The 27,742-nt window shown below is 44.5% G+C and overlaps 2 protein-coding genes across 2 annotated transcripts in view; one reads left to right on the top strand and one right to left on the bottom strand.

Annotated features, from left to right (window-relative positions):
* The window catches only part of LOC123723761 (uncharacterized), a 42,555-nt gene extending 27,752 nt beyond the window's left edge, over positions 1-14,803 (top strand). The window contains exon 8 of the mRNA XM_082965550.1: positions 14,359-14,803. The gene's annotated coding sequence lies outside the window, so the exon portion shown is untranslated. The remainder of the gene's footprint in view (positions 1-14,358) is intronic.
* On the bottom strand, positions 4-13,164 carry LOC106578247 (transmembrane protein 204). The gene is made up of 3 exons (XM_014156899.3): positions 11,399-13,164; positions 10,523-10,678; positions 4-1,321 (listed from the first exon to the last, which is right to left on the bottom strand). Exons 1-3 carry the CDS (start codon positions 11,691-11,693, stop codon positions 1,077-1,079), a joined length of 696 nt encoding a protein of 231 aa, XP_014012374.1. The 5' UTR covers positions 11,694-13,164; the 3' UTR covers positions 4-1,076.
* Positions 14,804-27,742: the final 12,939 nt, after the last annotated feature.

Genomic DNA, 27,742 nt, shown 5'->3' with positions numbered 1-27,742 from the left:
ACATTATTGCATTTGTCTTATTTATTATTATTTTCATGCATACTCATTGAAAGTGACTACTCCACAAACGGCTGATTTCTTTGCAGCAATATGATATAAGATCATTATTTTAATACAACTGTATACAATTAATTTAAGTACATGTACCACAAGTGAGCAGATTATCAAAAGGAAGTGTCCTTACCAAATGAGCTCAAATGTTTATGGTATTTACTATTTCTGTTGGGCCATCTGAAATCATCAATGACTGTACATAATATGAATGAATGTCCTGAGGTCTGAGGATCTGAGCAAAATGTGTTGTCAAATTGCCATTAAACACCCTTTGCTGATTTGGATAGAAGAATTAATGTGCGTACACTTCACTTGACAACACTGTGTTCTCAAGATGAAGGTAGAAATATGGTACCTAATCGACAGTTTTTAAGTATACTTTGAATGGATTGGATGGGGTTATCTCAGTTTCAAGTCGATGCTAACTAGAGAGTTGTAACCTAAATCACTTTTAATATTAAGAACAATATAAACAATATGCAGGAAATATATGTTATTACATAAGTATACATAGAACAAAACATGTCAAGATCCAGCTTGATCTCTTCCAGGGTGTTTTCAGGGGGTGTTGCTGAGGAAATACAAATTCTCTCTCTACAAATTCTAGGTCAAACAAACCTTCAAGCACACCTTTGAGTAATTGGCTTACAGCATGTCTACTAAAATGATACATTCACTACAGCTTATGGTTTTTAACACTGACTTTTCATTCATCATTTTAGATGGATGTTTTATGGAGAAACTATCCTTGCAGCAAGGAGCATTACTCAGTCAAGGACAGCATTTGGGTCCATGAGTCATTGTACATGATAGCCATCACGTGAGAAGATGTAGAACTGTACGACAGTGAAAGCATGTTAGTCCAGCACCGGTAGAGTCACGTCAGAACAAGTGTCTTCTATAGAGTCATTCATTGAGGCACCTGGTCGGATAAGAATATGAGGAGACAGTCAGAACATTGTCTGTTCTTCAGCATGTTAGGTAGTCCTTATTGACGAATGGGGGTCAGGGCTCAGGGGTGCTCAGCAGGGCGACTCCACATAGTCGTTGTCGAGGCGTGGGTGGAAGTTCGATGCCAGCGAGCGGCTGATAACAATGACACGGGGCGTGAGGCAGTCGTCGCGGCGATGCAGGATGTTCCAGATGAGCATGGCGGCGGCCAGAGTGGCCAATAGGCAGGCGGCGATGTCCACGTAGCACGAGTAGGACAGGTGCGTGTACGGGCCGATCCGGTAGAACGTCACCAAGCCGATTACCAGCACAAAACCTGGGGAGGGAGAGATAGGGAAGGATTAATTCAATGAGACCTTAGTCATTTAAAACAAATACTGTAGCTCCTCAAGTGCCTATGTGTATTTTGGTCTTCATCTCAAACAATTTATTAATTGAATTTCTTTAACAGTGACGTTAATGGAGAGGGGATGTAAAATCGAATCTCACTGTTGCTAACTCTTCTAAAATCTTCACGATTCATTCCAGTCAGCATTTACAGTATATCAGTAATTTCATCACAACTTAAAAGAGCAATAACAATCTATGGGTTTTTTCTCTGGGAGGTCTTCTGAGATTTCAGCATCAAAGGTAACACAAGGAAATGTCATACTTCTCACAAAAGCTATCCAAATAAGTTTTAAGGCCATTCTAATGCCTTATTGATTTAATCTTAAAACACATTGTTGTAGACTACGCCACTATGATCCAGGTCAGAAAGATCACAAAAGAGAGAATACTATTCTCAACATGAGTCAACTATTTCAGTGTTCATCAACAAACTTTAGCTTTCTGTTTTTGCCTTTTTTTGGTCACCATCACACTGTTAAGGTTTGGATATGAATTGGTGAAATAACCCCAGGGGGAAATGTAACCCTGTCCTCCCAACCAACGATGTTCTCCCACAAAGTATGACAACATTTGTAACTTATATTAACCATCATCCGCAATGGATTGACCACTAACCTAGATCTCAAAGAGGAAGTCCATTTCATGGATTTAAGTAATGCCTGGAGTCAGTCAATAGTTCATCAACAACACTCATCTGGTAGCATGTCCAATCAAGAGTTGGTATAAATAAAGGCACCAAAAATAATTGCTGGAAAAGGGGATGATGGCCCATTAGGATTTGAATCAGTCAGTTTCCTGTGGCAGGTCAGAAAGCCAGTGCCAGTGCTGGACTAGTGTTGAAATGTTGTGTAATTGGCTCTCTCTCTCTATGGGTCATTCCGATTCGTTAGCCGGTCTTTGTTTATGAGAGGATGTCAGTAGGTAATTGTATATATGCCTCTGTGACTTATGAGTGTGTGTATGTGTCTTATGTGAAGGTGTGTCTGCATTTGAGTGCAAGTGTTTGTCCGTCTGTGTGTCTGCCTGACTCCTTTTCTAAGAAACCATAAAGCCCCTCACCTTCCCAGTCCTGGGGCTCCAGGCTGGGTGGGCTGTGTGAACCGCTTTTTTTTGGCACAGTCTAATCTCTCTGGCTTCCTTCCTCTTCTTCCTCTTTCCATCCTTCCTTCCTTCCCCCCTCTCCACACCCCCGCTTCAGGTTTGCATATTGGGACGTTTGACATTATCTATCAGGCAGTCTGAAAGACACTGACAGGGCACTACCTTGAACTTTTTTAGAAGGAGTACCGTGTGCGCCTAAGTTGAAACATTTTGCCGCGCCCAGAAATGTTTGAGCACAAGGAAAAATATTTGAGGTAATAAAGCTAGAATCTAGAATTTTTCTAGGCGCACTGGTGCTCCTAATTTCTAATTCCAGGTCGCACAGCAAAATATGTAGCCATATGCAAGTAAAATGGTCTCACTATAGAGCCCCGATTGACTGAACCACTTATTATCTTATCATACTAAGTCCTGGAAATTCACTGACCTTACTGATTACTGCTTGTCCTTACAATTCATCTCCAATTGATATCAAATGAAAATCTAATCAAACTTTATTTGTCACCTGCGCCGAATACATGTGTAGACCTTACCGTGAAATGCTTACTTACAAGCCCTTAACCAACAGTGCAGTTCAAGAAAGAGTTAAGAAAATATTTACCAAATAAACTAAAGTAAAAAATTATCAAAAGTAACACAATAAAATAACAATAACGAGGCTATATACAGGGGGTACCGGTACCGAGTCAATGTGCGGGGGTACAGGTTTGTCGAGGTAATTTGTACATGGAGGTAGGGGTGAAGTGACTGTGCATAGATAATAAACAGCGAGTAACAGCAGTGTAAAAAAACAAATGGGGGGGTGTCAATGTAAATAATCCGGTGGCCATTTGATTAATTGTTCAGCAGTCTTATACCTTGTGGGTAGAAGCTGTTAAGGAGCCTTTTGGTCCTAAACTTGGTGCTCCAGTACCCGTTGCCGTGCGGTAGCAGAGAAAACTGTCTATAACTTGGGTGACTGGAGTCTTTGACCATTTTTGGGGCTTCCCTTTGACACCGCCTAGTATATAGGTCCTGGATGGCAGGAAGCTTGGCACCAGTGATGTACTGGGCCGTACACACTACCCTCTGTAGCGCCTTACGATCAGATGTCGAGCAGTTACTATATCAGGCGGTGATATAACCGGTCAGGATGCTCTCAATGGTGCAGCTGTAAAACGTTTAGAGGATCTGGGGACCCATGCCAAATCTTTTCATATCATTCCTAAACTATGTCATGCCTGAATTTACTTACCAGTAATTTTCTATTAATTGAATAGTGCTATGTAAATAAATGCCCTCAACTTAATTTGCGGTGCACTCAACTGTGGTGTGAAGTCACCCACAAGACTCAGAGATCCCGGCTTTCAAATTCCCTGACTTCTTAGCCTATCGCTTTTGACTTGCTTTTCTATCCCTCCAGAAAGAAGCACATTTTCCCCTGGTATATTTCGTTTTAGTCGTGCCAGTGCCCCGTTGTGTAGGGGAGACACAACTGCCAAGGCCACAGTTTGGGCATAGTGCCAGCTGTAACCCCCCCGGCTTAAGTGCAACAGAGTTTAAACCTGAATCTCAAACGCACATGAATCTCTAACCTTTGACCCTCTGATCTTGACTCTCTCCATTCCGTCACACATTCCTGAGCATATCAGTCTCAAGGGGTGAAAACGGCCGGTGTTATACTCAGCCAAGGCTCAGACCTGCTGCCGATAGCAGTGTTGAGATATCACTGAATGGAATTGGATATTGTTATCCCACTGTCTGCATGTGATAGCTGAGGTTTTTGGCTCATCTGAAAACTCAAACAGAGCATTCTTTCCCGAGAAAGACTGGCTGCTGGTAAAAATAACTCCCATTCACAGCAAAGAGAGAGAGAGAGGCCAATTCTCAGTGGGGGAGGAGAGGAATGAGGGATGAATTGCTGAGTGATGGAGGTATACTAAACTGAACCGAACTCAGGAAATGAAGGCCTTTTACACTTGAGCCTAGATTAAGTGAAGGCATTGGGAATGCTGGGAAGTCACTGAGCTTGCTGGTTTTAAACATATTGTAAATAATGTCAAGATTTTTTTCCCAGTGGAGATTACAGTCATGAATTGCCTGGCTAGGCTGCGGGACAGTGCATGTGCATTGATTATTCAAATATAAAGTTAACAGGCATTACCCCAGGATTCTTGAAAATAACTAACGTTTATCAACCAATCAGCATCCAGGATCCCCACCACCTTTGCCATCAGAACAGCCTCAATTCGTCGGGGCATGGACTCTACAAGGGGTCGTAAGTGTTCCACAGGGATGCTGGCCCATGTTGACTCCAATGCCTCCCACCTTTGGGTGGTGGACGATTCTTTATACACACGGAAAACTGTTGAGCATGAAGAACCCAGCAGCGTTGCAATTCTTGACACAAACCGGTGCGCCTGGCATCTACTACCATACCCCGTTCAAAGGCACTTAAATCTGTTGTCTTAAAAATCCTTATTTAACCTGTCTTCTGCCCTTTATCTACACTGATTGAAGTGGATTTAACAAGTGACATCAATAAGGGATCATAGCATTCACCTGGTCAGTCTATGTCATGGAAAGAGCAGGGGTTCTTAATGTTTTGGATACTCAGTGTATAATAAGGCATTGAGGAGCCTTGGGAACACTGATACCTAGTAACCATTGTTATCTCTTCTGCTATGAAGTCCTCACCAAGGGTCATCGCAAGTCATCTATTGTTTTGCTCAGTCTTGTTGATCAAATATGGTGAAGTCTTCAGATAGTGGCATTTGAGTACAAAGGAAGATGCCATTTTTCCAGCAGCATGTATTTTTAGCTGGTGGAAGTAGGTGTGTGTGTGTCTGTCTGACTCATTAGTCGTGTCACTATTCTTACTAATGTCAACATGTGTGAAGGGCGTTTATAATAGACGGCCTGTTTTTGAAAACAGCTACCAACGACCGCCCTAGATATCCATACCTAATTATTCTGCCATTGTATTAAAGGGATTATCCACACCAAACACCTAATTCCTATGATTAACCGTGTTAAAAAACACTAGTGCAGAGTATGTTGCTATGGCAACAATGAACATTTCCCACAGACACACAGGGCGCATTGCGATATGGTACTTGAAGGAGAAACTGAGTTGAATAATTTGGTACACTGTTTAGATTGAGCACATCTAAGCAAAGTATATACTTTTTCATAACGATATGAATGGATGGATGTGTTCTAGACAAGAATGCCCATACCATCTATTGGCTGATTTGTTGATTTGGAGTGCAGGTAATTGTTTTAAAAGCGTTATCAAATGTAATAGTATGGTATGCCCTATCTCCAGTGACAAGAAACATGTACAGTGCATTCGGAAAGTATTCAGACCACTTCCCTTTTTTCACATTTTGTTACATTACAGCCTTATTCTAAAAGTTATTAAAAAAAAAAAAAATCATCATTAATCTATCCACAATACCCGATAATGACAAAGCAAAAACAGGTTTTTCGATTTTTTTTTTGCTAATTTATTAAACAAACAAAAAACATACCTTCTTTACGTTAGTATTCAGACCATTTGCTATTAGACTCAAAATAGAGCTCAGGTGCATCTGGTTTCCATTGATCATCCTTAAGATGTTTCTACAACTTGATTGGAGTCCACCTGTGGTAAATTCAATTGATTGGACATGATTTGGAAAGACACACACCTGTCTATATAAGGTCCCACAGTTGACAGTGCATGTCAAAGCAAAAACCAAGCCATGAGGTAGAAGGAATTGTCCGTAGAGCTCCGAGACAGGATTATTAGAGCTGCTGTCCTGCCCAAACTGAGCAATCAGGGGAGAAGGGCCTTGGTCAGGGAGGTGACCAAGAACCTGATGGTCACTCTGATAGAGCTCCAGAGTTCCTCTGTGGAGGTGGGAGAACCTTCCAGAAGGACAACCATCTCTGCAGCACACCACCAATCAGGCCTTTATGGTTGAGTGGCCAGACAGAAGCCACTCCTCAGTAAAAGGCATGACAGCCCACATGGCTCTCAGACCATGAGAAACGATTCTCTGGTCTGATGAAACCAAGATTGTCCTGAATGCCAAGCGTCACGTCTGGAAGAAAACCTGGCACCATCCCTACGGTGAAGCATGGTGGTGGCAGCATCATGCTGTAGGGATGTTTTTCAGCGGCTGGGACTGGGAAACTAGTCAGGATCGAGGTAAAGATGAACGGAGCAAAGTACAGAGACATCCTTGATGAACACCTCAAGAGCGCTCAGAATGTTCACCTTCCAACAGGACAATGACCCGAAGCACACAGCCAAGACAACGCAGGAGTGGCTTCGGGACAAGTCTCTGAATGTCCTTGATTGGCCTAGCCAGAGCCCGGACTTGAACCCGATCAAACATCTCTGGGGAGACCTGAAAATAGCTGTGCAGCGACGCTCCCCATCCAACCTGACAGCTTGAGAGGATCTGCAGAGAAGAATGGGAGAACCTCCCAAAATACGTGTGCCAAGCTTGTAGCGTTATACCCCAAGAAGACTCAAGGCTGTAATCATTTTTTTTATACACACTGCTCAAAAAAATAAAGGGAACACTTAAACAACACAATGTAACTCCAAGTCAATCACACTTCTGTGAAATCAAACTGTCCACTTAGGAAGCAACACTGATTGACAATACATTTCACATGCTGTTGTGCAAATGTAATAGACAACAGGTGGAAATTATAGGCAATTAGCAAGACACCCCCGATAAAGGAGTGGTTCTGCAGGTGGGGACCACAGACCACTTCTCAGTTCCTATGCTTCCTGGCTGATGTTTTGGTCACTTTTGAATGCTGGCGGTTCTTTCACTCTAGTGGTAGCATGAGACGGAGTCTACAACCCACACAAGTGGCTCAGGTAGTGCAGCTCATCCAGGATGGCACATCAATGCGAGCTGTGGCAAGAAGGTTTGCTGTGTCTGTCAGCGTCGCATCCAGAGCATGGAGGCGCTACCAGGAGACAGGCCAGTACATCAGGAGACGTGGAGGAGGACGTAGGAGGGCAACAACCCAGCAGCAGGACCGCTACCTCCGCCTTTGTGCAAGGAGGAGCAGGAGGAGCACTGCCAGAGCCCTGCAAAAGGACCTCCAGCAGGCCACAAATGTGCATGTGTCTGCTCAAACGGTCAGAAACCGACTCCATGAGGGTGGTATGAGGGCCCGACGTCCACAGGTGGGGGTTGTGCTTACAGCCCAACACCGTGCAGGATGTTTGGCATTTGCCAGAGAACACCAAGATTGGCAAATTCGCCACTGACGCCCTTTGCTCTTCACAGATGTAAGCAGGTTCAAACTGAGCACATGACAGACGTGACAGAGTCTGGAGATGCCGTGGAGAACGTTCTGCTGCCTGCAACATCCTCCAGCATGACCGGTTTGGCGGTGGGTCAGTCATGGTGTGGGGTGGCATTTCTTTGGGGGGCCACACAGCCCTCCATGTGCTCGCCAGAGGTAGCCTAACTGCCATTAGGTACCGAGATGAGATCCTCAGACCCCTTGTGAGACCATATGCTGGTGCGGTTGGCCCTGGGTTCCTCCTAATGCAAGACAATGCTAGACCTCATGTGGCTGGAGTGTGTCAGCAGTTCCTGCAAGAGGAAGGCATTGATGCTATGGACTGGCCCGCCCGTTCCCCAGACCTGAATCCAATTGAGCACAACTGGGACACCATGTCTCGCTCCATCCACCAACGCCACGTTGCACCACAGACTGTCCAGGAGTTGGCGGATGCTTTAGTCCAGGTCTGGGAGGAGATCCCTCAGGAGACCATCCGCCACCTCATCAGGAGCATGCCCAGGCGTTGTAGGGAGGTCATACAGGCACGTGGAGGCCACACACACTACTGAGCCTCATTTTGACTTGTTTTAAGGACATTACATCAAAGTTGGATCAGCCTGTAGTGTGGTTTTCCACTTTAATTTTGAGTGTGACTCCAAATCCAGACCTCCATGGGTTGATAAATTGGATTTCCATTGATTATTTTTGTGTGATTTTGTTGTCAGCACATTCAACTATGTAAAGAAAAAAGTATTTAATAAGATTATTTCTTTCATTCAGATGTAGGATGTGTTGTTCCCTTTATTTTTTTGAGCAGTATATATACATTTCCAACTATTTCTAAAAACATGTTTGGACTTTGTTATTATGGGATATTGTGTGTAGATTGATGAGGGGGGAAAACTATTTAATTCATTTTAGAATAAGTCTGTAACGTAACAAGATGTGGAAAAAGGCAAGGGGTCTGAATACTTTCCGAATGCACTCTAGCTATGATGCGTTCCTACACAATTTACTAATTTCACAGACGGACCATATCGAAGTTAAATTATGGGGAAAATGTGTATTTTACCCACAGATAGAACATAGGGTTTCACCAAAATGACAGGAGTTTCATGATTTTTATTTTGGGGGTGCATTATCCCTTTACCATGAGAGACACTTTATAGCATGCCAAACAATAGTTTGGCTCAGTGGGTTCTTTTGGAAGGGAATCAGTGATTATTAGGGTGGGTCCCATCTAAGACCTTCAGATAAAAGTCCCGGTGTTGCCTGCCGAAGAAGCTAGCGTCGAGAGGGGACCCTTTATTTGCCCCTGTTCCTGGACATTCTGTAAACAGGCATAAAAGCTAGGCCAAGCTTATCTGGACAGCAGCTGTCCCCACCCTATAGCATTTTTCTACCAACTAACCCAACACACACACGAACGCGCGTACACACATATACACACACACACCCTCACTTCCAGAACACAGTCAGTCCCTGTCGAACTGTCTTTCGTGTCTGCTCTCCCTTCTTTCCACCTCTGCTTGGGGTTTGCATAACAGGTAGTCGCAGGCATTTCCTCGTCCTGTGCAGGGATATCCTGGCGCCCGACAGTCGCTCGCTGGAACTCTGGCCGGCCCACCAGCCCAGACTGACGGCCTGCTATATTTAACCATCAGACCCTTGGATGCTGCGCCTGCTGTGCCACAATACTGCCCGGGGCTGACATCCCTAAACAACAAGCTGTGCGCTCAACAAAATGTGACAACGTCACACTTCCTCAAAAGGGGCACTGGGACAAGCCATGCCCACACTGCCGCACAGCCCCCTGGGATGGATGAAGGAGAGGGGTCTTGATTTGCCCTTACCGCCCACCTCCTCTCCTTCTTCCCATTGCTATTCCTGGTTGTTATCGTCTTTAATTGATTTTGCAAGAAAATTCCTTCTTGGAACGATAAGGGCCGATTCTAGTCTTTTTTTTCCCTTTAATGTTTCCTAGTCACCCCCCCAGTTTGGTTGCTCTGGATTTATTTATGCTTTTTGTCCTCAAGCCAATCCTCAAAGCTCCAAGGGTTCCTCTTTTGTGCTCCACTGGGGAACAACAAGGGACTTTTATGTTTATTCGCAGCAACACACTGTGACCATTTTAAGATCTGAGGAACGCTCAGAAAAGCCTCAAGCGACTCTATTGAACATTTTAAAGTTGAAATAAAAAGCCAGACACGTGCAATAGGTGTTTTATAGTGTGGTTGTCACTCACTTATGTTTAGGTGTCTGCTGGCCTCCACACTCATTAGTGTTTTGGAAAAATGGAACAAAAATGTCCATGGCATGTGTATTTTTATCAAATTTCACATAGAATTCAACTCTGTGCTTGACCCGCTGCAGTGGTTATGTCCAGGCTTGTAGGTGTCTGGTTTCCACTCTACTGGGACTGCCACATCTGGCTTCTTGTCTTTGTGCATCATGTCAGAGTCACAGATACAGTATAGGCCAGTGTTACCGTTTCTCAACAATTTTTTGTGCCAATGACTGGCAAGCTATTGCCCTTCCTTCCCTTTTTGGAGGACTGCCGACATTAAAAACTATCACTTGAGAAAAAATAATAATAATCATGTACACCTAACGATCTCAGGGACCGGTAAACCTCATCCTAGGGACCAGTGCCGGTCCGCGGACCAGAGGTTGCTGACATTAGGCTAGGCTATATGTCATGTTGTGCAGTGTATTAAACATATTGGTGTGGATGTATAGTACTCACTGGCCAACTGGAAGAGTGCGGCGATGGCCTCCTCCCACCACTGGGAGTCCTGGGTGACAAAGGGCAGCTCCATCAGGCCCAGCAGGAAGATCAGCTGACCAGCCGTCAGCGCTACCGTGGCCATCAGGTTACACGCTCGCATCATGTCAAACTGCACTGGAGGGAGGGGGGGGGGGGGGGGCAGAGAGATAAATTATGAATATGGCAAATTATTATCTCAAACTAAACCAGAGACATTAGGGCAACATCATGTGATGACACCTGTTGATATCAGAGTCCAATGTGTCATATCAAATAACCACTGATGAGCTGAGCTGATCAATGTCATTACAATGATGCATCTTTGTGTGTAGCCTTTATCAAGGGCTTAATGAAATGATGGATTCACTGCAAATCAACATTGTTTTTGCATCTGTAGACAATGCCCTATGAGTTCTGAGAGTTATTTTTGTTTGTTATTATTATTGTTATTTGTTATCACTGAATGAGGTCCCCTGGACTGCTGCTGCTTGTTATGCAGCTGGCCTGGGGGTCAGGATCTTGCTGCCTCTGGTTTTGCTATTTATTTATTTAATTTTATTTAACCTTTATTTAACTAAGCAAGTCAGTTAAGAACAAATTCTTATTTACAATGACAGCCTACCCCGGCCAAACCCTAACCCGGACGACGCTGAGCCAATTGTGCACAGCCTGGAATCGATCCAGGGTCTGTAGTGACGCCTCTAACACTGAGATGCAGTGCCTTAGACCGCTGCGCCACTCAGGAGCCCAATAGGCCTACAGTATCCATCTACCCATACATGCACATCAATTAGGCGCACTCTTAACTAAGGGTTTTGGAATGAAGCACACTCATGAAACACAAACACACATTACATTTGACGGTGCTGCGGGACTCCTGGTAGCCTGCGTACTCCGAGCCCCAGCCCAGACCCTCACACGGCCTCTGAGTCCCCTGACCTCTCCTCCCGCCCCCCCCAGCCCCAGGTTCCTCCCCGCCCCTCTCTCCTCCAGTCATGACGGGGCACATCCTCCACAGCCCCACGTTGCGCTTGCGTCCATCCTCCAGGGCCTGCAGCACCCAGCTGGGGGTGAAAGCTGCCACGTTGTTGAGTACCAGGGACAGCAGGGCCACCATCACCGCCACCGCCACCAGCCGCTGCACGGCCATGCACCGCTGCCCGCCCGCCACCTCTCCCTCCCTCACCTCCTCCCTCTCTTCGTCCCCCTCTTCCTCTCCCGTGCTGCCCTGCCTCTCCTGGGCAGCAACACCAGCGGCGCTTGGGGCACCCCGGTTCTCCTCCTCCTCCACTGCCAGTCAGCTAGCGGCTAATGCTAACCCCAGGCAGTCGTACCGCTGAAGAAAAAAGGGAACGTGTTGTTAGCTCAGCTAAATAACATCTCCGTTCATCCTCATTTGTTTTTGGGGGTGGATGTGGGTTGGTTCAGCCTTCCTCCTCGGAGTGCACAGTGGGCAGGCGGGGGTTAATCCGACCGACACCGAGGTCCATTCCACTGGCTCTGGTGACTGGCTGCAGCTTGACTCTCGGTCTCGAACCTCGCCTCACTATTCTCTCTTCAACTGTCTCTTTTCCACTTTTATCACCCCTTTTCTCTCCACTTCTGATTTCTACTGGCTGCCCTCCTCACCGTTGGTTCTCTGCAGTTTCAAGTTATTTTCTTCTCTGTGTAGGCGCCTGTCTCTTTTTCCCCTCAGTTTCTTTCTTCGTTCTTCTGTTTTTTTCTTCAGACTCTACACCAGGGGTAGTGGGAAAGTGGAGAAGCAGAGTAGAGCAGCAGAGCAGATCGTCTGGATCGTGTTGCTAAGGGCCAGTGGCTCACTGACAGCTCACCGAGGCTTAACCAAGAAAGGGCTTTGTCAACTGGAAGAGCGATCTCTCACTGCGCAAGCTCTAGTCTTCTTCTGACCCTCCTCTCGCTCTCTCTCTCTGGGAAGAGTTGGTGCTCCTGTTTCTCTCTCTCTCTCTCTCTCTCTCTCTCTCTCTCTCTCTCTCTCTCTCTCTCTCTCTCTCTCTCTCTCTCTCTCTCTCTCTCTCTCTCTCTCTCTCTCTCTGGGAAGAGTTGGTGCTCCTGCTCTCTCTCTCTCTCTCTCTCTCTCTCTCTCTCTCTCTCTCTCTCTCTCTCTGGGTAGAGTTGGTGCTCCTGCTCTCTCTCTCTCTCTCTCTGGGAAGAGTTGGTGCTCCTGCTCTCTCTCTCTCTCTCTCTCTCTCTCTCTGGGAAGAGTTGGTGCTCCTGCTCACTCTCTCTCTCTCTCTCTCTCTCTCTCTCTCTCTCTCTCTGGGAAGAGATGGTGCTCCTGCTCTCTCTCTCTCTCTCTCTCTCTCTCTCTCTCTCTCTCTCTCTCTCTCTCTCTCGCTCTCTCTCTCTCTCGCTCTCTCTCTCTGGGAAGAGATGGTGCTCCTGCTCTCTCTCTCTCTCTCTCTGGGAAGAGATGGTGCTCCTGCTCTCTCTCTCTCTCTCTCTCTGGGAAGAGTTGCTGCTCCTGCTCTCTTGGTCTATGGGAAGAGTCGGTTCTCCTGGTACAGCTCAGTCCCAGCGGTCAAAAAAGGATTAGAATAAAGGGTTCAGGGTGGGAGATATCAGTCTGTGGTTCCAACAGGTTTGACCAGACAACTCCCTCCCTCACTGTGTGTGAGAATGTGCGCTCCTGAGACTCACTCAGAGAGGACAGCCCATAGAGCGTTCCAGATGCTACAGCTCTTCTTCTGCCTGTTTGTGTGTGACAGCGACAAACACACTGGCCCCCACAGCCCGACCAGCAACAGGATGCATTTCCTGATAGGAAAACGATCAGAGGGGGGCAAAAGGCTCTGTCCATTTTTCTCTCCTAAACCCTCTCTATCTGTCTGTTTACCTACTCTCTCTCTCTGTCTTTCTCTCTGTGTCGCCAAACCTACTATAGTTATTTTCTGGCTCTGAAACATCTGTGTAAGACGTGGATTCAGAGAACGATAGAGTCGTGGGGATTTGAGGGGCTGTGTTTGTATGGTCTGTGGCCATAGAGAGCAGGCTTTTGGCTGCCAGTGCAGTGCTACATAACATGGGTCTCTGCAAGGCAAGCTTGGCCTCATTTTTCCCCGCCAGTGAGTCCCAAGGCCCCTAGAGATTCCGGGAATTTCCTGTTGCCTAACTTTAATAAACAAACCCACATCTGTATCAGCTAAAGAGAGAAGTTGGAGGAGGGGGAACACAAATAGGGTCCAGATGGGTTTGGAATCTGGAATGGTGGCTGAGTGAATGTGGGATTGAGGTTGACGTAGATGAGAAAGAGAGCGAGAGAGAGAATAAGTGTGTGTGTGTGTGTGCATGCATGTGTGTTTGTGAGAGAGTTGAGTTGGATCTCCCTGCAATCATTCTTCTATGCCTAATCCCCCGTAGCAAGCATATATCCAAGGCTTGGCTTCCTGCCCTGAGCTCTGGGTCTGGATTCCCACGCACAGATTCATACCGCTGTCTGTGATTTAAATCATTGTTTATGTGTTAAAGCGGTTCAGAAGAGATTTAGAGATGTTGATTTGGTTCGATGTTGAAAGTGGAGCTTGGGCAGTGTGCCAGAAATCAATGGCTGACCTGTATATGCAAGAAATCAAATAGCTATAACAAATACTTTCAACGTTTTACTGAATGACCTTGAATCAGAAAGGAAGTGGTTTACAATGTTTTCCTTTTTCCAATGCTATGTTAGTCAATAGTTTCCATTCTCTATTGCATTATGGTTGCTGATCTTATCTTATTCCTAATATACTTTATCAAACAAAATGTCTCCCTCTAACGTCTATGATCAAACAACATGTCTCTCTCCTCTTTCTCTGCAGTGAGGCAGAATGGGAGAACATGGCGAGGATGTGGTCCGAATGTGTCTGGGGAACATGGGTAATGCCATGGCAGTGTGGGCACTACAGGAGTCCGAGACCGAGCCTAAACTGGAGGCCAGGGTGGCAGTACTGGCCCTGCAGCTGGGCATGCTGGTAAGAAAACCAACCAAGCAGTAGGTGATCATAGCATTTAATGGTGGCTTCACCTCATTTTCAATGCATTTCCTTAGCCAGGTATTGTCATACCTGGTACATAGAGTAAAATAATGGTCAATTATAGGTTGTTTAACCTGTTGTGGTATAGGGGGCAGTATTTTCACGGCCGGATAAAAAACGTACCCGATTTAATCTGGTTACTACTCCTGCCCAGAAACTAGAATTAATTATTAGCTTTGGATAGAAAACACCCTAAAGTTTCTAAAACTGTTTGAATGGTGTCTGTGAGTATAACAGAACTCAAATGGCAGGCCAAAACCTGAGAAGATTCCATGCAGGAAGTGGCCTGTCTGAGAAGTTGTGTTTCATCTTGGCTCTTTTTATTGAAGACTGAGGATCTTTGCTCTAACGTGACACTTCCTACGGCTCCCATAGGCTCTCAGAGCCCGGGAAAAAGCTGAACGATATCGAGGCAGCCTCTGGCTGAAACACATTATCGCTTTTGGCAAATGGCCGATCAGAGTACTATGGGCTTAGGCGCGTGCCCGAGTCGACCGAATGCTTTATTTTCTTTCGTCTGTTTACCTAAACGCAGATTCCCAGTCGGAATATTATCGCTTTTTTATGAGAAAAATGGCATAAAAATTGATTTTAAACAGCTGTTGACATGCTTCGAAGTACGGTAATGGAATATTTAGAATTTTTTTGTCACGAATTGCGCCATGCTCGTCACCCTTATTTACCCTTTCGGATAGTGTCTTGAACGCACGAACAAAAGCCGCTGTTTGGATATAACTATGGATTATTTTGAACCAAACCAACATTTGTTATTGAAGTAGAAGTCCTGGGAGTGCATTCTGACGAAGACAGCAAAGGTCATAACATTTTTCTTATAGTAAATCTGACTTTGGTGAGTGCTAAATTTGCTGGGTGTCTAAATAGCTAGCCCTGTGATGCCTGTGGGCTATCTACTGAGAATATTGCAATATGTGCTTACACCGAAAAGCTATTTTCGGACATATCGAGTGCATAGAGGAGTTCTGTATCTATAATTCTTAAAATAATTGTTATGCTTTTTGTGAACGTTTATCGTGAGTAATTTAGTAAATTCACCGGCAGTGTTCGGTGGGAATGCTAGTCACATGCTAGTCACATGCTAATGTAAAAAGCTGGTTTTTGATATAAATAGGAACTTGATTGAACAAAACATGCATGTATTGTACAACATAATGTCCTAGGGTTGTCATCTGATGAAGATCATCAAAGGTTAGTGCTGCATTTAGCTGTGGTTTGGGTTTATGTGACATTATATGCTAGCTTGAAAAATGGGTGTCTGATTATTTCTGGCTGGGTACTCTGCTGACATAATCTAATGTTTTGCTTTCGTTGTAAAGCCTTTTTGAAATCGGACAGTGTGGTTAGATTAACGAGAGTCTTGTCTTTAAAATGGTGTAAAATAGTCATATGTTTGAAAAATTGAAGTTTTTGCATTTTTGAGGTTTTTGAATAACGCGCCACGGGATTACACTGGCTATTACGTAGGTGGGACGATTTGGTGCCACCTACCCTAGAGAGGTTAAAGGATGGCATATCACTATTTATTCAATTGTGAAATATGATCAATTTAAAGTAATAATAATAATTTTTAGCATTTTGTCTTATACATTTTTATTGTATTATACAATATTTCCATGTACAAAGAGCTGTATTGTAGGCTCCTTGACTAATTTCCTCATTATAATAAAGCAGTTGAACACAGGAAACAAGAGTGAGATTAAATCACTTACAGACACAGAGCTCAAACTGAAGATGCAGAATTTAGTCTGTAAATGTTCACCCCAAAGGGACAGCAACATGCTGTCACACATTTGTCATGAGACATCATAATGATTTTTTTTCTTCATTTAACCTTTATTTAACCTTGTTGACTGGGCTCCATATTAAAGGCCCAGTGCAGTCAAAAAACAGATTTTTTTTTTTTTACATATTCATTTTTCCACACTATGAGGTTGGAATAATACTGTGAAATTGTGAAAATTATGATAATGCCCTTTTAGTGTAAGAGAAATTGCTCTTGCTAAGAATATATTTTTGCTTGTTTTTGACCATTGTAATTGCTTGAATCACAGTAAGTTACTTAATTGTTACCCAGAAATGATTTCATATTGAGATAAAAAAAAATGCCTGCATATTTATTATAATAATTAGGTTTGTGCTTACATTTGTCCCATTTCACACATATGAACTGGAAATGTGTTTTTTGCATATCCCACTCCCCTTGAGACACCCTCGGAGAGTAGGGTCACAGCCAGGGATCAGCCATTATTGACAGCGACCCTGGAGCAATTAGGGTTACGTGCCTTGCTCAAGGGCACATCACCAGATTTTTTTCACCTAGTCGGCTCAGGGATTTGAACCAGTGACCTTTTGGTTACTTGCCTTGCACTCTTACTCTTAACCACTAGTCTATTTGACCATCAGATGGGAGTGTTGTCTGGTTCTCAATGTGTATTCTACAAACTGCGAAGGGAAACGGAACAAGTAGTCAGAGCAATTTAAAGAAAAAGTAGAAATGGAATTAGGCTGAAGTGAAGCAGAGATAGGAGGGGAAGGTTCAGATGGCCCTACTGTGAATTTAATTCAAATCACTGATTGGTCTATACTAAATGGTAGATAATTGTATTAATTAGTATTAATAGATCATTTCATTAATATTGCCTACTTTCAACTTTGATAACTGATTTCCAACAGAGAACTTTGTCAACCTTTGACTTCATCTTCAGTAATAAAGGATGAATCATTCAGATATTGTATAAGTCGTATTATTTTACAATCACACAGTGATCATAACCGTCAGTCATCAACTGAAATGCAAAAAGAAAGACATTTTCATTCAGACATTTCACCCAGGGCTCTGTTCTAGGCCCTCTCCTATTCTCGCTATACATCAAGTCACTTGGCTCTGTCATATCCTCACATGGTCTCTCCTATCATTGCTATGCAGACGACACACAATTAATCTTCTCCTTTCCCCCTTCTGATAACCAGGCGGCGAATCGCATCTCTGCATGTCTGTCAGACATATCAGTGTGGATGACGGATCACCACCTCAAGCTGAACCTCGGCAAGACGGAGCTGCTCTTCCTCCCGGGGAAGGACTGCCCGTTCCATGATCTCGCCATCACGGTTGACAACTCCCTTGTGTCCTCCTCCCAGAGTGCTAAGAACCTTGGCGTGATCCTGGACAACACCCTGTCGTTCTCCACTAACATCAAGGCGGTGACCCGATCCTGTAGGTTCATTCTCTAAAACATTCGCCCTACACCCAAACAAGGGCACTGCGTTCATCCACCTCTGGCCTGCTGGCCCCCCTACCTCTGAGGAAGCACAGTTCCCGCTCAGCCCAGTCAAAACTGTTCGCTGCTCTGGCACCCCAATGGTGGAACAAGCTCCCTCACGACGCCAGGACAGCGGAGTCAATCACCACCTTCCGGAGACACCTGAAACCCCACCTCTTTAAGGAATACCTAGGATAGGATAAAGTAATCATTCTAACCCCCCCCCCCCTTAAAAGATTTAGATGCACTATTGTAAAGTGGTTGTTCCACTGGATATCATAAGGTGAATGCACCAATTTGTAAGTCGCTCTGGATAAGAGCGTCTGCTAAATGACTTAAATGTAAATGTAAGAAAAATTAGAGTATCATGTAGTAGTTGCATTGAGCTGGGTGAATATAGAATGACAATCATCCAATATGCTGTAATAGAAATAAAGCCATGCTCATAAAAAAAAGATCCTCCATATTAAACAGCACCAACCACCACTGATTTAGCTTGGAGTAAAACAGCTGACATTGTTAGAAATGGTGTTTCACTAAATAAATATTTCTTTGGATGCATGTTTCCGTACATTATCACCACAGGGTGATGCTCACAACACTTGTTCCCTCTATAAAGAGCCCAAAGAAATCCAGCCTTGAGAAAAAATGCAAGGAATGGTTGTAAAGCTTATATCAATTTCACGAGCTAGGGAGAAGAAAGCATGCTGACTATGAATGATCACCCCGGTGAGAATAATGTCATTACATGTTATCCAGACACACACAACCGTGAATACGGTCCCTCTGAGGGTGAGATGAGAATCCCGACCCAGACGACCCCAGGCCCTCCGACAATTGATGACATAGACAGCATTGTTTTGAACGAGGAACAAGTCACTACTCCCTTTAAATCCTTTTAACAGTTAAAGGCCCCGTGCATTTGTTCGTTCCACAACCTTGACACCGTTCATTCCGTCGCCATAGTTGGCATACCAACAGTGCAATATCAACCTGCCCTGTTACAATTTGACATGATCAAATTAGGGTCAGAGTTTTGTGAATGTTTCAGTAACACTTCTTCAGCCTAAGTGGAATGGTGGAATCTGTAACAATAACAGTTAGGAGTGACTCAACATCGTAACAGAAAAAGAGTTAGAGAGGGGTGCAAAAAGAGAGTCCGAGTGTCACGCTCTGACCTAGGAGAGCTGTGTTAGGTCAGGGTGTGATAAGTGGGTGGGCATTCTATGTTTTTGTTTTCTATGTTTTGGCCAGGTATGGTTTCCAATCAGAGGCAGCTGTCTATCGTTGTCTCTGATTGGAAGCCATACTTAGGCAGCCTGTTTTCCTGTGTTGGTGTGGGTAGTTGTTTTCCGTTTTGTTAGTTACCTGACGGAACTGTTGGCTGTCGTTTTGTTGTTTGTTTGTTTAGGTGTTTTCATTAAAGTAAAGTATGAGCACTCTACACGCTGCGCCTTGGTCCAGTTTATACAACCCGCGTTACAGAACTACCCACCATGATTGGATCAAACGGCGTGCCCAGGCAGAAATGGACACCTGGTCACATAAGGAGTGGACGGAAAGGAGAAACTGGACTTGGGGCCAGGTAATAGAGAGATATCAGAGCCTACCGGGGAGGAACGAGAGGCAGCCCCAAAACATTTTTTTGGGGGGCACACGAGTAGTTTGGCTGGGCCAGGGGTGAGACCTGAGCCAACTCCCCGTGCTTATTGTGGTGAGCATGTGCCTGCCTCTAGCACTCTCTCTCCAGTGCGCCTCCATAGTCCAGTACGTCCTGTGCCTGCTCCTCGCGCTCTCCCTCTAGTGCGCCTCCATAAACCAGTACGTCCTGTGCCTGCTCCTCGCACTCTCCCTCCAGTTCGCCTCCATAGCCCAGTACGGCCGGTGCCTGCTTTGAGCACTCGGTCCTCAGTGCGTCTCCCCAGTCCGGTGAGACCTGTTCCAGCTCCACGAATAAAGCCTCCAGTGATAATCAATGGTCCGAAGCCTGTAGAGATGATCCATGGAACGAAGCCTCTATTGATGATCCATGGCCCGGAGCCTGTAGGGATGTTCCATGGCACAAAGCCTCCGAGGTAATCCATGGCCCGGAGCCTGTAGAGATAATCCTTCACAAAAAGCCTGTAGGTATTATAAATGGTCCGGAGCCTGTAGGGATAAACCATGGCACGAAGCCTGTAGGAATAATCCATGGCCCGGCACCTGTAGAGATAATCCATGGTACAAAGCCTCCAGTGATGATCCATGGCGCGGAACCTGTAGAGATGATCCATGGCATGGAGCCAGCAGCAATGGTCAGTAGTCCGGAACCTATAATGACGCTTCCCATTCCGGAGCCTCCGGCAACGCTCCTCCATCCAGAGCCTCCAGCGACGCTCCTCAGTCCAGAGCCTCCAGTGACGCTCCTCAGTCCGGAGCCCCCAGCGACGCTCCCCAGTCCGGAGCCCCCAGCGATGCTCCCCAGTCCGGAGCCTCCAGCGATGCTCCCCAGTCCGGAGCCTTCAGCGATGGTCTGCAGCCCCGAGTCTTCAACGGCGGTCTGCAGCACAGAGTCTTCAACGGCGGCTTTCAGCTCAGAGTCTTCAGCGGTGGTTGGCGTTTCAGAGCCTCCGGCGATGACCCATGGTCTGGTTCCTCCGGACACACAGAAGCGGGGGGGATCAGTGGGCGGGGAGGGTGCTACGCCCGGAACCAGAGCCGCCGCCAAATATGGGTGCCCACCCGGACCCTCCCCAATAGGTTCAGGTTTGCGGCCGGAAGTCCGCACCTTTCGGGGGGGTACTGTCACGCTCTGACCTAGGAGAGCTGTGTTTTCTCTGTTTAGTTAGGTCAGGGTGTGATAGGTGGGTGGGCATTCTATGCTTTTGTTTTCTATGTTTTGGCCAGGTATGGTTTCCAATCACAGGCAGCTGTCTATCATTGTCTGTGATTGGAAGCCATACTTAGGCAGCCTGTTTTCCTGTGTTGGTGTGGGTAGTTCTTTTCCGTTTTGTTAGTTACCTGACGGAACTGTTGGCTGTCGTTTTGTTTTTGTTTTTTTTAGGTGTTTTCATTAAAGTAAAGTATGAGCACTCTACACGCTGCGCCTTGGTCCAGTTTATACGACCCGCGTTACACCGAGGAATGGAAAGAGTGAGGGAGCTACAGAATGTGAGAGGGAGAGGAGGGAGAGGAGGAAGAGTCATATCATGCACATCGCCTCAATCCCCCTTTTAGGGGTCATACCATTGTTAACTGTGGTGCGGACAGAGGGGGAATGGGAAGTGGGATTTTGTCAGTAATGTATTACACTCCCAGGACCCCTGGGAAATAATGTGTGTGTGGGGGGGGGGGGGTGTACAGGCTGGGTTGGTGCCAACATAGTCACTGTGCCAAAGAGGGGATGATACTCTCTCACCGGCAGATCTGTGGGAAAATCAAAACCAGGTGGCCTGCTACGGGTGAGCCAACAAAGACAAAGGGCTAAGTACTGTACTGTGCTGCTGAGGCCTCCGCAAAAAAGCAGCACTGTACTGTATAGACAGTAAGGAAATTAAAAGAGGAAAATAACTTTGACGGTTTTTATTAAAAGATAAGACCGAGATTTATCTTTTTGCTGTGTTGAGGGAAAGAAAATGTATCAGGCTTCTGCAGTAGAGTTGGAGATAATGAAACACATTATATAAAACCAGTTGGCTCACAAAATATTTTATATACAGTAGATTGGCAAATAACCCCATAATTCCATTGGGTTGAAGACAATTCTATCCTTTATTTTTGGATTATAATTTCCATGACATCAAATGAAGATGATGTAAGTTGCTGGTCCATACACTGGAAAGGAAGTACCTCACACGGCCCGACCGTGGGCCGCCGGGGCACTTGTAAAGAGGCTTTTTGTTTTAGGGGGCTAACGCCTAATTGATACTGGCTTAATGAGAACAGGGTGTGTGTGTGTGTGTGTGTGTGTGTGCGTGCGTGCGTGCGGTGCGTGCGTGCGTGCGTGCGTGCGTGCGTGCCGTGCGTGCGTGCGTGCGTGCGTGCGTGCGTGCGTGCGTGCGTGCGTGCGTGCGTGCGTGCGTGCGTGCGAGTGAGTGAGTGAGCGAGCTGGGGCCATAATTGGAACGGACAAGCCTTGTGTGGAGGAGTGGAGAGGGAAGGGGTTTGTGGGAACTCCAGGAAAAAAAAGAAAGAATGGGAGTGTGGAAAAAAGGTGACAATGGAGAGGAGGAATGTAGCAGAGGCGGTGAGAGAGAAATTCTGTGTGATAATGACTGGAAGAATTGCAAGATCATGAGAAAGCGGAGAAGGACAAGGTCAGAGGGAACGACGAGTTCAATGACTGCATTCCCTTGGACCTTTACCAAATACATATTAATCAGGTGAAAATTAGACAATCTAAATTAAAACAAAATCTGTAACTCTGGCTTATAGTTCTTATGTTTGTACTGTATATCACTTATAATGATCCTCATAAAATTGTAGTCTCACTTAGTGTAATAATTCAGTAATGCCATATTATCACTTTGAATTTGTTCATTTTCACAAGTCAACCTCTTGCTCTCAGTCAGAAATAAGATAAAGTAACTTTTCTTCTCTCCCATGTTTCAGTCTTGAAGTTTGAGCCATTCATGTGAGACTCTCCAACACCCCTACAGAGCCTTTTACTGTGAACTAGAAAGGGAGGGGAGAACAGAGGAGCTGGTGAACTCCAGCAAGCCTGAGAGAATTAAGCATGAAAGCTGTGAAGAAAAACATGAAAAGCAAGGGAAAGGGAAAATAAAGGGGTGAGAAGAAGGAGGGAGGGGGGTCTACAGTATTATAGAATAATGGAGGGGAAGAATTAATAGAGACAATAAAGAGAGATGGGACGAAAGAGAAGTCCATGAGCGACAAGGATAGACGAGATTCGCAGCAATTAAGAAGCACTACTAAGAGGAAGTGAGGGCGAAGATTGATGAGAATATACAGTAGGGTGAGAAATAAAGAGACAGTAGGAGAATCACAGTGAAGATGAGGGAACAGAGACGGTGAGAAAGAAAGACTAGAGAGGGATGGAGTTTGATAAATAGAAACGAAAGTGAGAGGGAGAGAATGAGGCAGAGGGGCACTGAAAAAGAGAGTGATGGAGTGGGAGAATGAGAGAGAGGGCGAGAAGGTGAGAGGGACAGGCAGCCACCCCGCACGGCGTTCCCACACTCTGCCCTGTTCCCACAGTGGCCTGGCTAATCCCTGTCTTAATTGGGAGAGAATTCCAGCGCACACGTTTCCCTGGAATGAGAGCAGACGGACGGACTGGGAAGGCTAGGGGAACGGGCGCTATCTAACACATGGGAGATACAGCAGGCCAGAGCCAGTTGGTCAGACATGTATGAGTGCACACTGTTAGAATAACATGCCACCGCACTGTCAACACATTTCATAGTCAAATGGCAGTGGCTGGTCACAGTTTCTCTCCCCCTCACCCTCTCATCTCCTGGGATTCTAACTTTAAAAGCACTGACTCCATTATTACTCTAAAAGCACAGATTCCACTCAATGTAACTCCTCACATTCCATCTACTCAGTTGATGTAAGTATTAGAGCTCAGTTGGTAGAGCATGGTGTTTGCAACGTCAGGGTTGTGGGTTCGATTCCCACGGGGGGCCAGTACGGATGAAAAGAAATGTATGAAATGTATGCATTCACTACTGTAAGTCGCTCTGGATAAGAGCGTCTGTTAAATGACTAAAATGTAAATGTAAAAAAAAATGTATCTATTGCAGTTCAAATGTAGCGACGAATAAATGCATCAGGTTGTTTTCAAAATCATTTTACAAAATAATATGATGCATATCAAGTATCAAATAGTTGTATCATGGTTCACATGGTAAAAAGTTGGCGCTAGACTATGCTGTTGACTTATCCCTTACGGAAAAATATTGCAGTCAGAGTGCAGTATGACTGTAGTGCGTTGCAGTATAACTGCAGTTAGAGTGCAGTATAAATTAATCATGTAACAATTAACTCAGTAACTTGGGGCAGCACGGGAACATGTATTTAACGAGTTACTATCTCACGAATTAAACTATTATAAGATATATTCATATCTGTAGATAACAGTCACTTATTAATGTATTTTTACCTCATTTCAGTCTCATTCTGAACGTTGTAATATTCTATAAATCTGCATGAACCCTAGTCTACATGTTGACTCAGCTTACACACATTGGCTTAATTATTTATTTACTATATAACAAAATAATTACACAGAAATACATAAACACACACACAGAATAGGTTGAATTGATTACTACGTAATGCAATGAAAAGTCCCAAGTGGACTAACCCAATATGACGGCTGGTTACACAATGAAAGGGGTGGGGAAAGAAAGAGCAGGAGAAGGAGAGCCAAAGGAATTCAACTAGCGTACATACAGTTGAATAATACACTCATCGTAAACATGGATATTTAGCACCCCAACAACCGCTCATTCGGATTTAGAAATGCAATGTACATATTTACGCTTATGTCTTTGTTGTCTCTCTCTGTTGAAATCGCCCAATCCGTCTGTGACGAATAGTTCGACAGAGAGTCTCTAGTTGTGTAAGTCTCTGGTTGCCCATTCGAGGTCACAATGTCCTTAGTAGTTGTAGTAGCTTTCTTTGTTCTGGAAGTGTTCGTTAGACCAGATACATCAGACGTTCCAATGGTCGTTTGATAAGATCTTCCTTGTGTCTTTGGTCAAAATTCTTTACTACTTTACATGCAGAGCTACAGGTGGTGCATGTCTTAATCTTCTTAATTCGTCAAGTTTCAGAGGGTCTTGTAGTTTTAGATCATTTGTCACGTATTCAGCTCGCTCTGCACGTATACTGGTCTAGTAGTTTTAAACCATTTTACATGCCAGTAGCAACCCATCAATGTACTGGTCTGTCTTTAAATTGCAACCATTTTAATGTGTAGCCACCACTCCATGTTTTCTGGTCTAATATTTTAGTTCCTGAGGAGTCCTTTATAAGCACTCTGGCAAAAGGGGCATTCCATCCTTTTGGCAAATTGTCTGTGCTCACATGGGTGTGGTTACTGACTGAGTAAAACGTTACATGAAAAACAATTATCTCATTTAGAAGGCTAAAATCACATTTCATCTTCTCACAAATAGTTTCATATTTAATCATATACGTTTTACAACATTTAGATGTAAATCTGATAACTGGGACGTATACATTTGTGGAGTTACTGTTATTTAGTTATGCCATCCTTAACCTTTTAGAGACAGACATTCCGGACAGACGTTCCGCTATCCAATGGTAGAGCGTGGCGCGAAATACAAATACCTCAAAAATGCTATAACTTCAATTTCTCAAACATATGACTATTTTACACCATTTTAAAGACAAGACTCTCGTTAATCTAACCACATTGTCCGATTTCAAAAAGGCTTTACAGCGAAAGCAAAACAATACATTATGTCAGGAGAGTACCCTGCCAAAAATAATCACACAGCCATTTTCAAAGCAAGAATATATGTCACAAAAACCAAAACCACAGCTAAATGCAGCACAAACCTTTGATGATCTTCATCAGATGACACTCATAGGACATTATGTTATACAATACATGCATGTTTTGTTCAATCAAGTTCATATTTATATCAAAAACAAGCTTTTTACATTAGCATGTGATGTTCAGAACTAGCAAACTTCTGGTGAATTTACTAAATTACTCATGATAAACCTTCACAAAAAACATAACAATTATTTTAAGAATTATAGATACAGAACTCCTTTATGCAATCGGGGTGTCAGATTTTAAAATAGCTTTTCGGCGAAAAGTTTGGTGCTCACTAAACTCAGAATTACTATTAGAAGAATTGGATTACCTTTGCTGTTCTTCGTCAGAATGCACTCCCAGGACTTCTACTTCAACAACAAATGTTGTTTTGGTTCCAAATAATACATAGTTATATTCAAATAGCTCCGTTTTGTTCGTGCGTTCAGGTCACTATCCGAAGGGTAGTTTGTGACAAAAAATGTCTAAATATTCCATTACCGTACTTAGAAGCATGTCAAACATTGTTTAAAATAAATATTTATGCTATTTGTCTCGTAAAATAGCGATAATATTCCAACTGGGCGACGTTGTATTGATTCAAAGGCTGAAAGAAAAAAAAATTGAATTCTCATGAACGCGCATCTCCAGTGTCACTGTTCCCAGGCTGACCACTAAGAAATTATCCTGCTGTTCTTCGCCCAGAGACAGCAGACACCCCATTACACTTTCTGGCGCCTTCTGAGAGCCAATGGAAGCCTTAGAAAATGTCATGTTACAGCACAGATGCTGTATTTTTTATAGAGATGCTACAGAAGAACAACAAATTGTCAGACAGGGCACTTCCTGCATGGAATCTTCTCAGGTTTTGGCCTGCCATATGAGTTATGTTATACTCACAGACACCATTCAAACAGTTTTAGAAACTTTAGAGTGTTTTCTATCCAAATCTACTAATTATATGCACATTCTAGTTTCTGGGCAGGAGTAGTAACCAGATTAAATCTGGTACGTTTTTTATCCGGCCATGAAAATACTGCCCCCTATCCCAAACAGGTTAATGATATCACAAAACAACATCTGATTTGACATGATTATTGTTTGGAGCCCCACCAACCATTTTCCACAATATTTATGTTAGAAATATTGTTTCAATGTCCAACCTTTTGATGTTAAAGTTTTGGGGCAGAGTCTCTCTCTACAAACAAAGGATGTTTGACTTCTCCATACTGCAGTGCACGAGAGAGGAAGTCCTAGAACCGGTCCCACTTCCCCCCCTTTCCTCATGACAATAGCGTCATAAACTCCCTATACAATACACACTTATTCATTTCATGTATTCATTGCTTATGAAGCATAGCAAGAGCAAAACAATAATGCAAAACTACTATACCACTTAGCACATTACTCTCATATTAGGCACAGAAACCAATAATAGGGCAACTCCTATTTTCATATTGTTACAAAAAAAAGGGCAATCATTCAAAAGCATAGTTCTCAGTATGTATGGACTCCATAACTAGTCCCATGTTTCTCCCTGGCTCTCTCCCTCTCTCTCGAGCCTCCTTCCATGTGATTGTGATTCCACACACTGAAAGGCTGCTTTAGGCTGCTTAAGGCTGCTTAAAGACCCTGTGTCTCTGATGTGAGTGCTGAATGCTCCCACTCTCCCAGGCCTTTTTGACCCCCCCTCCTGTAGGTTACAGCCCAAAGCTAAGGTCCTGGACTAGGCAGCTGTGGCCCGCTGGATGGGATGGTGGGTGGGGGAGTGCCACAGCCCTGGGAGGGGGTCGCAATTCACTCTCCTTGTCACTACATTACAATGCCGGTTTTTGGCGGGAAACATACCCAAAGTGCTCAAGACACTGGCCTGCCCCAACTTGTGTGTCTTTAGAAACTTTGGAACCCCCTCCCCAAGAACTGTCTTTCTCTATCTCCTGCCTCCACAAACACTCACACACAGACACACCATGTCCACCATTGTCTTGATTGATTTTCGGTTCCCTTTTTTACCGCGGATTATAGCCATCTGCAGACTCTTGAGGAACACAAGTGGCTCCTTGGTCTCCCTCCACCACCCAGTACTTCAGAAGGATAGCACGGCCAGATAAACATGCTATTGGCCCAACTACCCTCACTCTGCATTGAAAGAGGGAGAGAGAGAGAGAGAGAAAGAGAGAGAATGTTTTTTTCACTTCAACAAGACATTGTACAACTGGCAGCAACAAGCTGAATTGCGAGTACAATGGACATTGTGAAAATATTACACTAAAACACAATAAACAAAAGGAAGGTCATAACCAAATAATTAAATAGATGAAAGTAGCTAGTAATGCTCATCATCTGTGGGAAGTTGGCTTGAGTGAAGCTGTTAGCA

The sequence above is a fragment of the Salmo salar genome, chromosome 19 (genome assembly GCF_965601325.2).
Source record: "Salmo salar chromosome 19, fSalSal1, whole genome shotgun sequence".
Classification (NCBI taxonomy): domain Eukaryota; kingdom Metazoa; phylum Chordata; class Actinopteri; order Salmoniformes; family Salmonidae; genus Salmo; species Salmo salar.
This window is presented reverse-complemented; position numbering and strand designations above follow the sequence as displayed.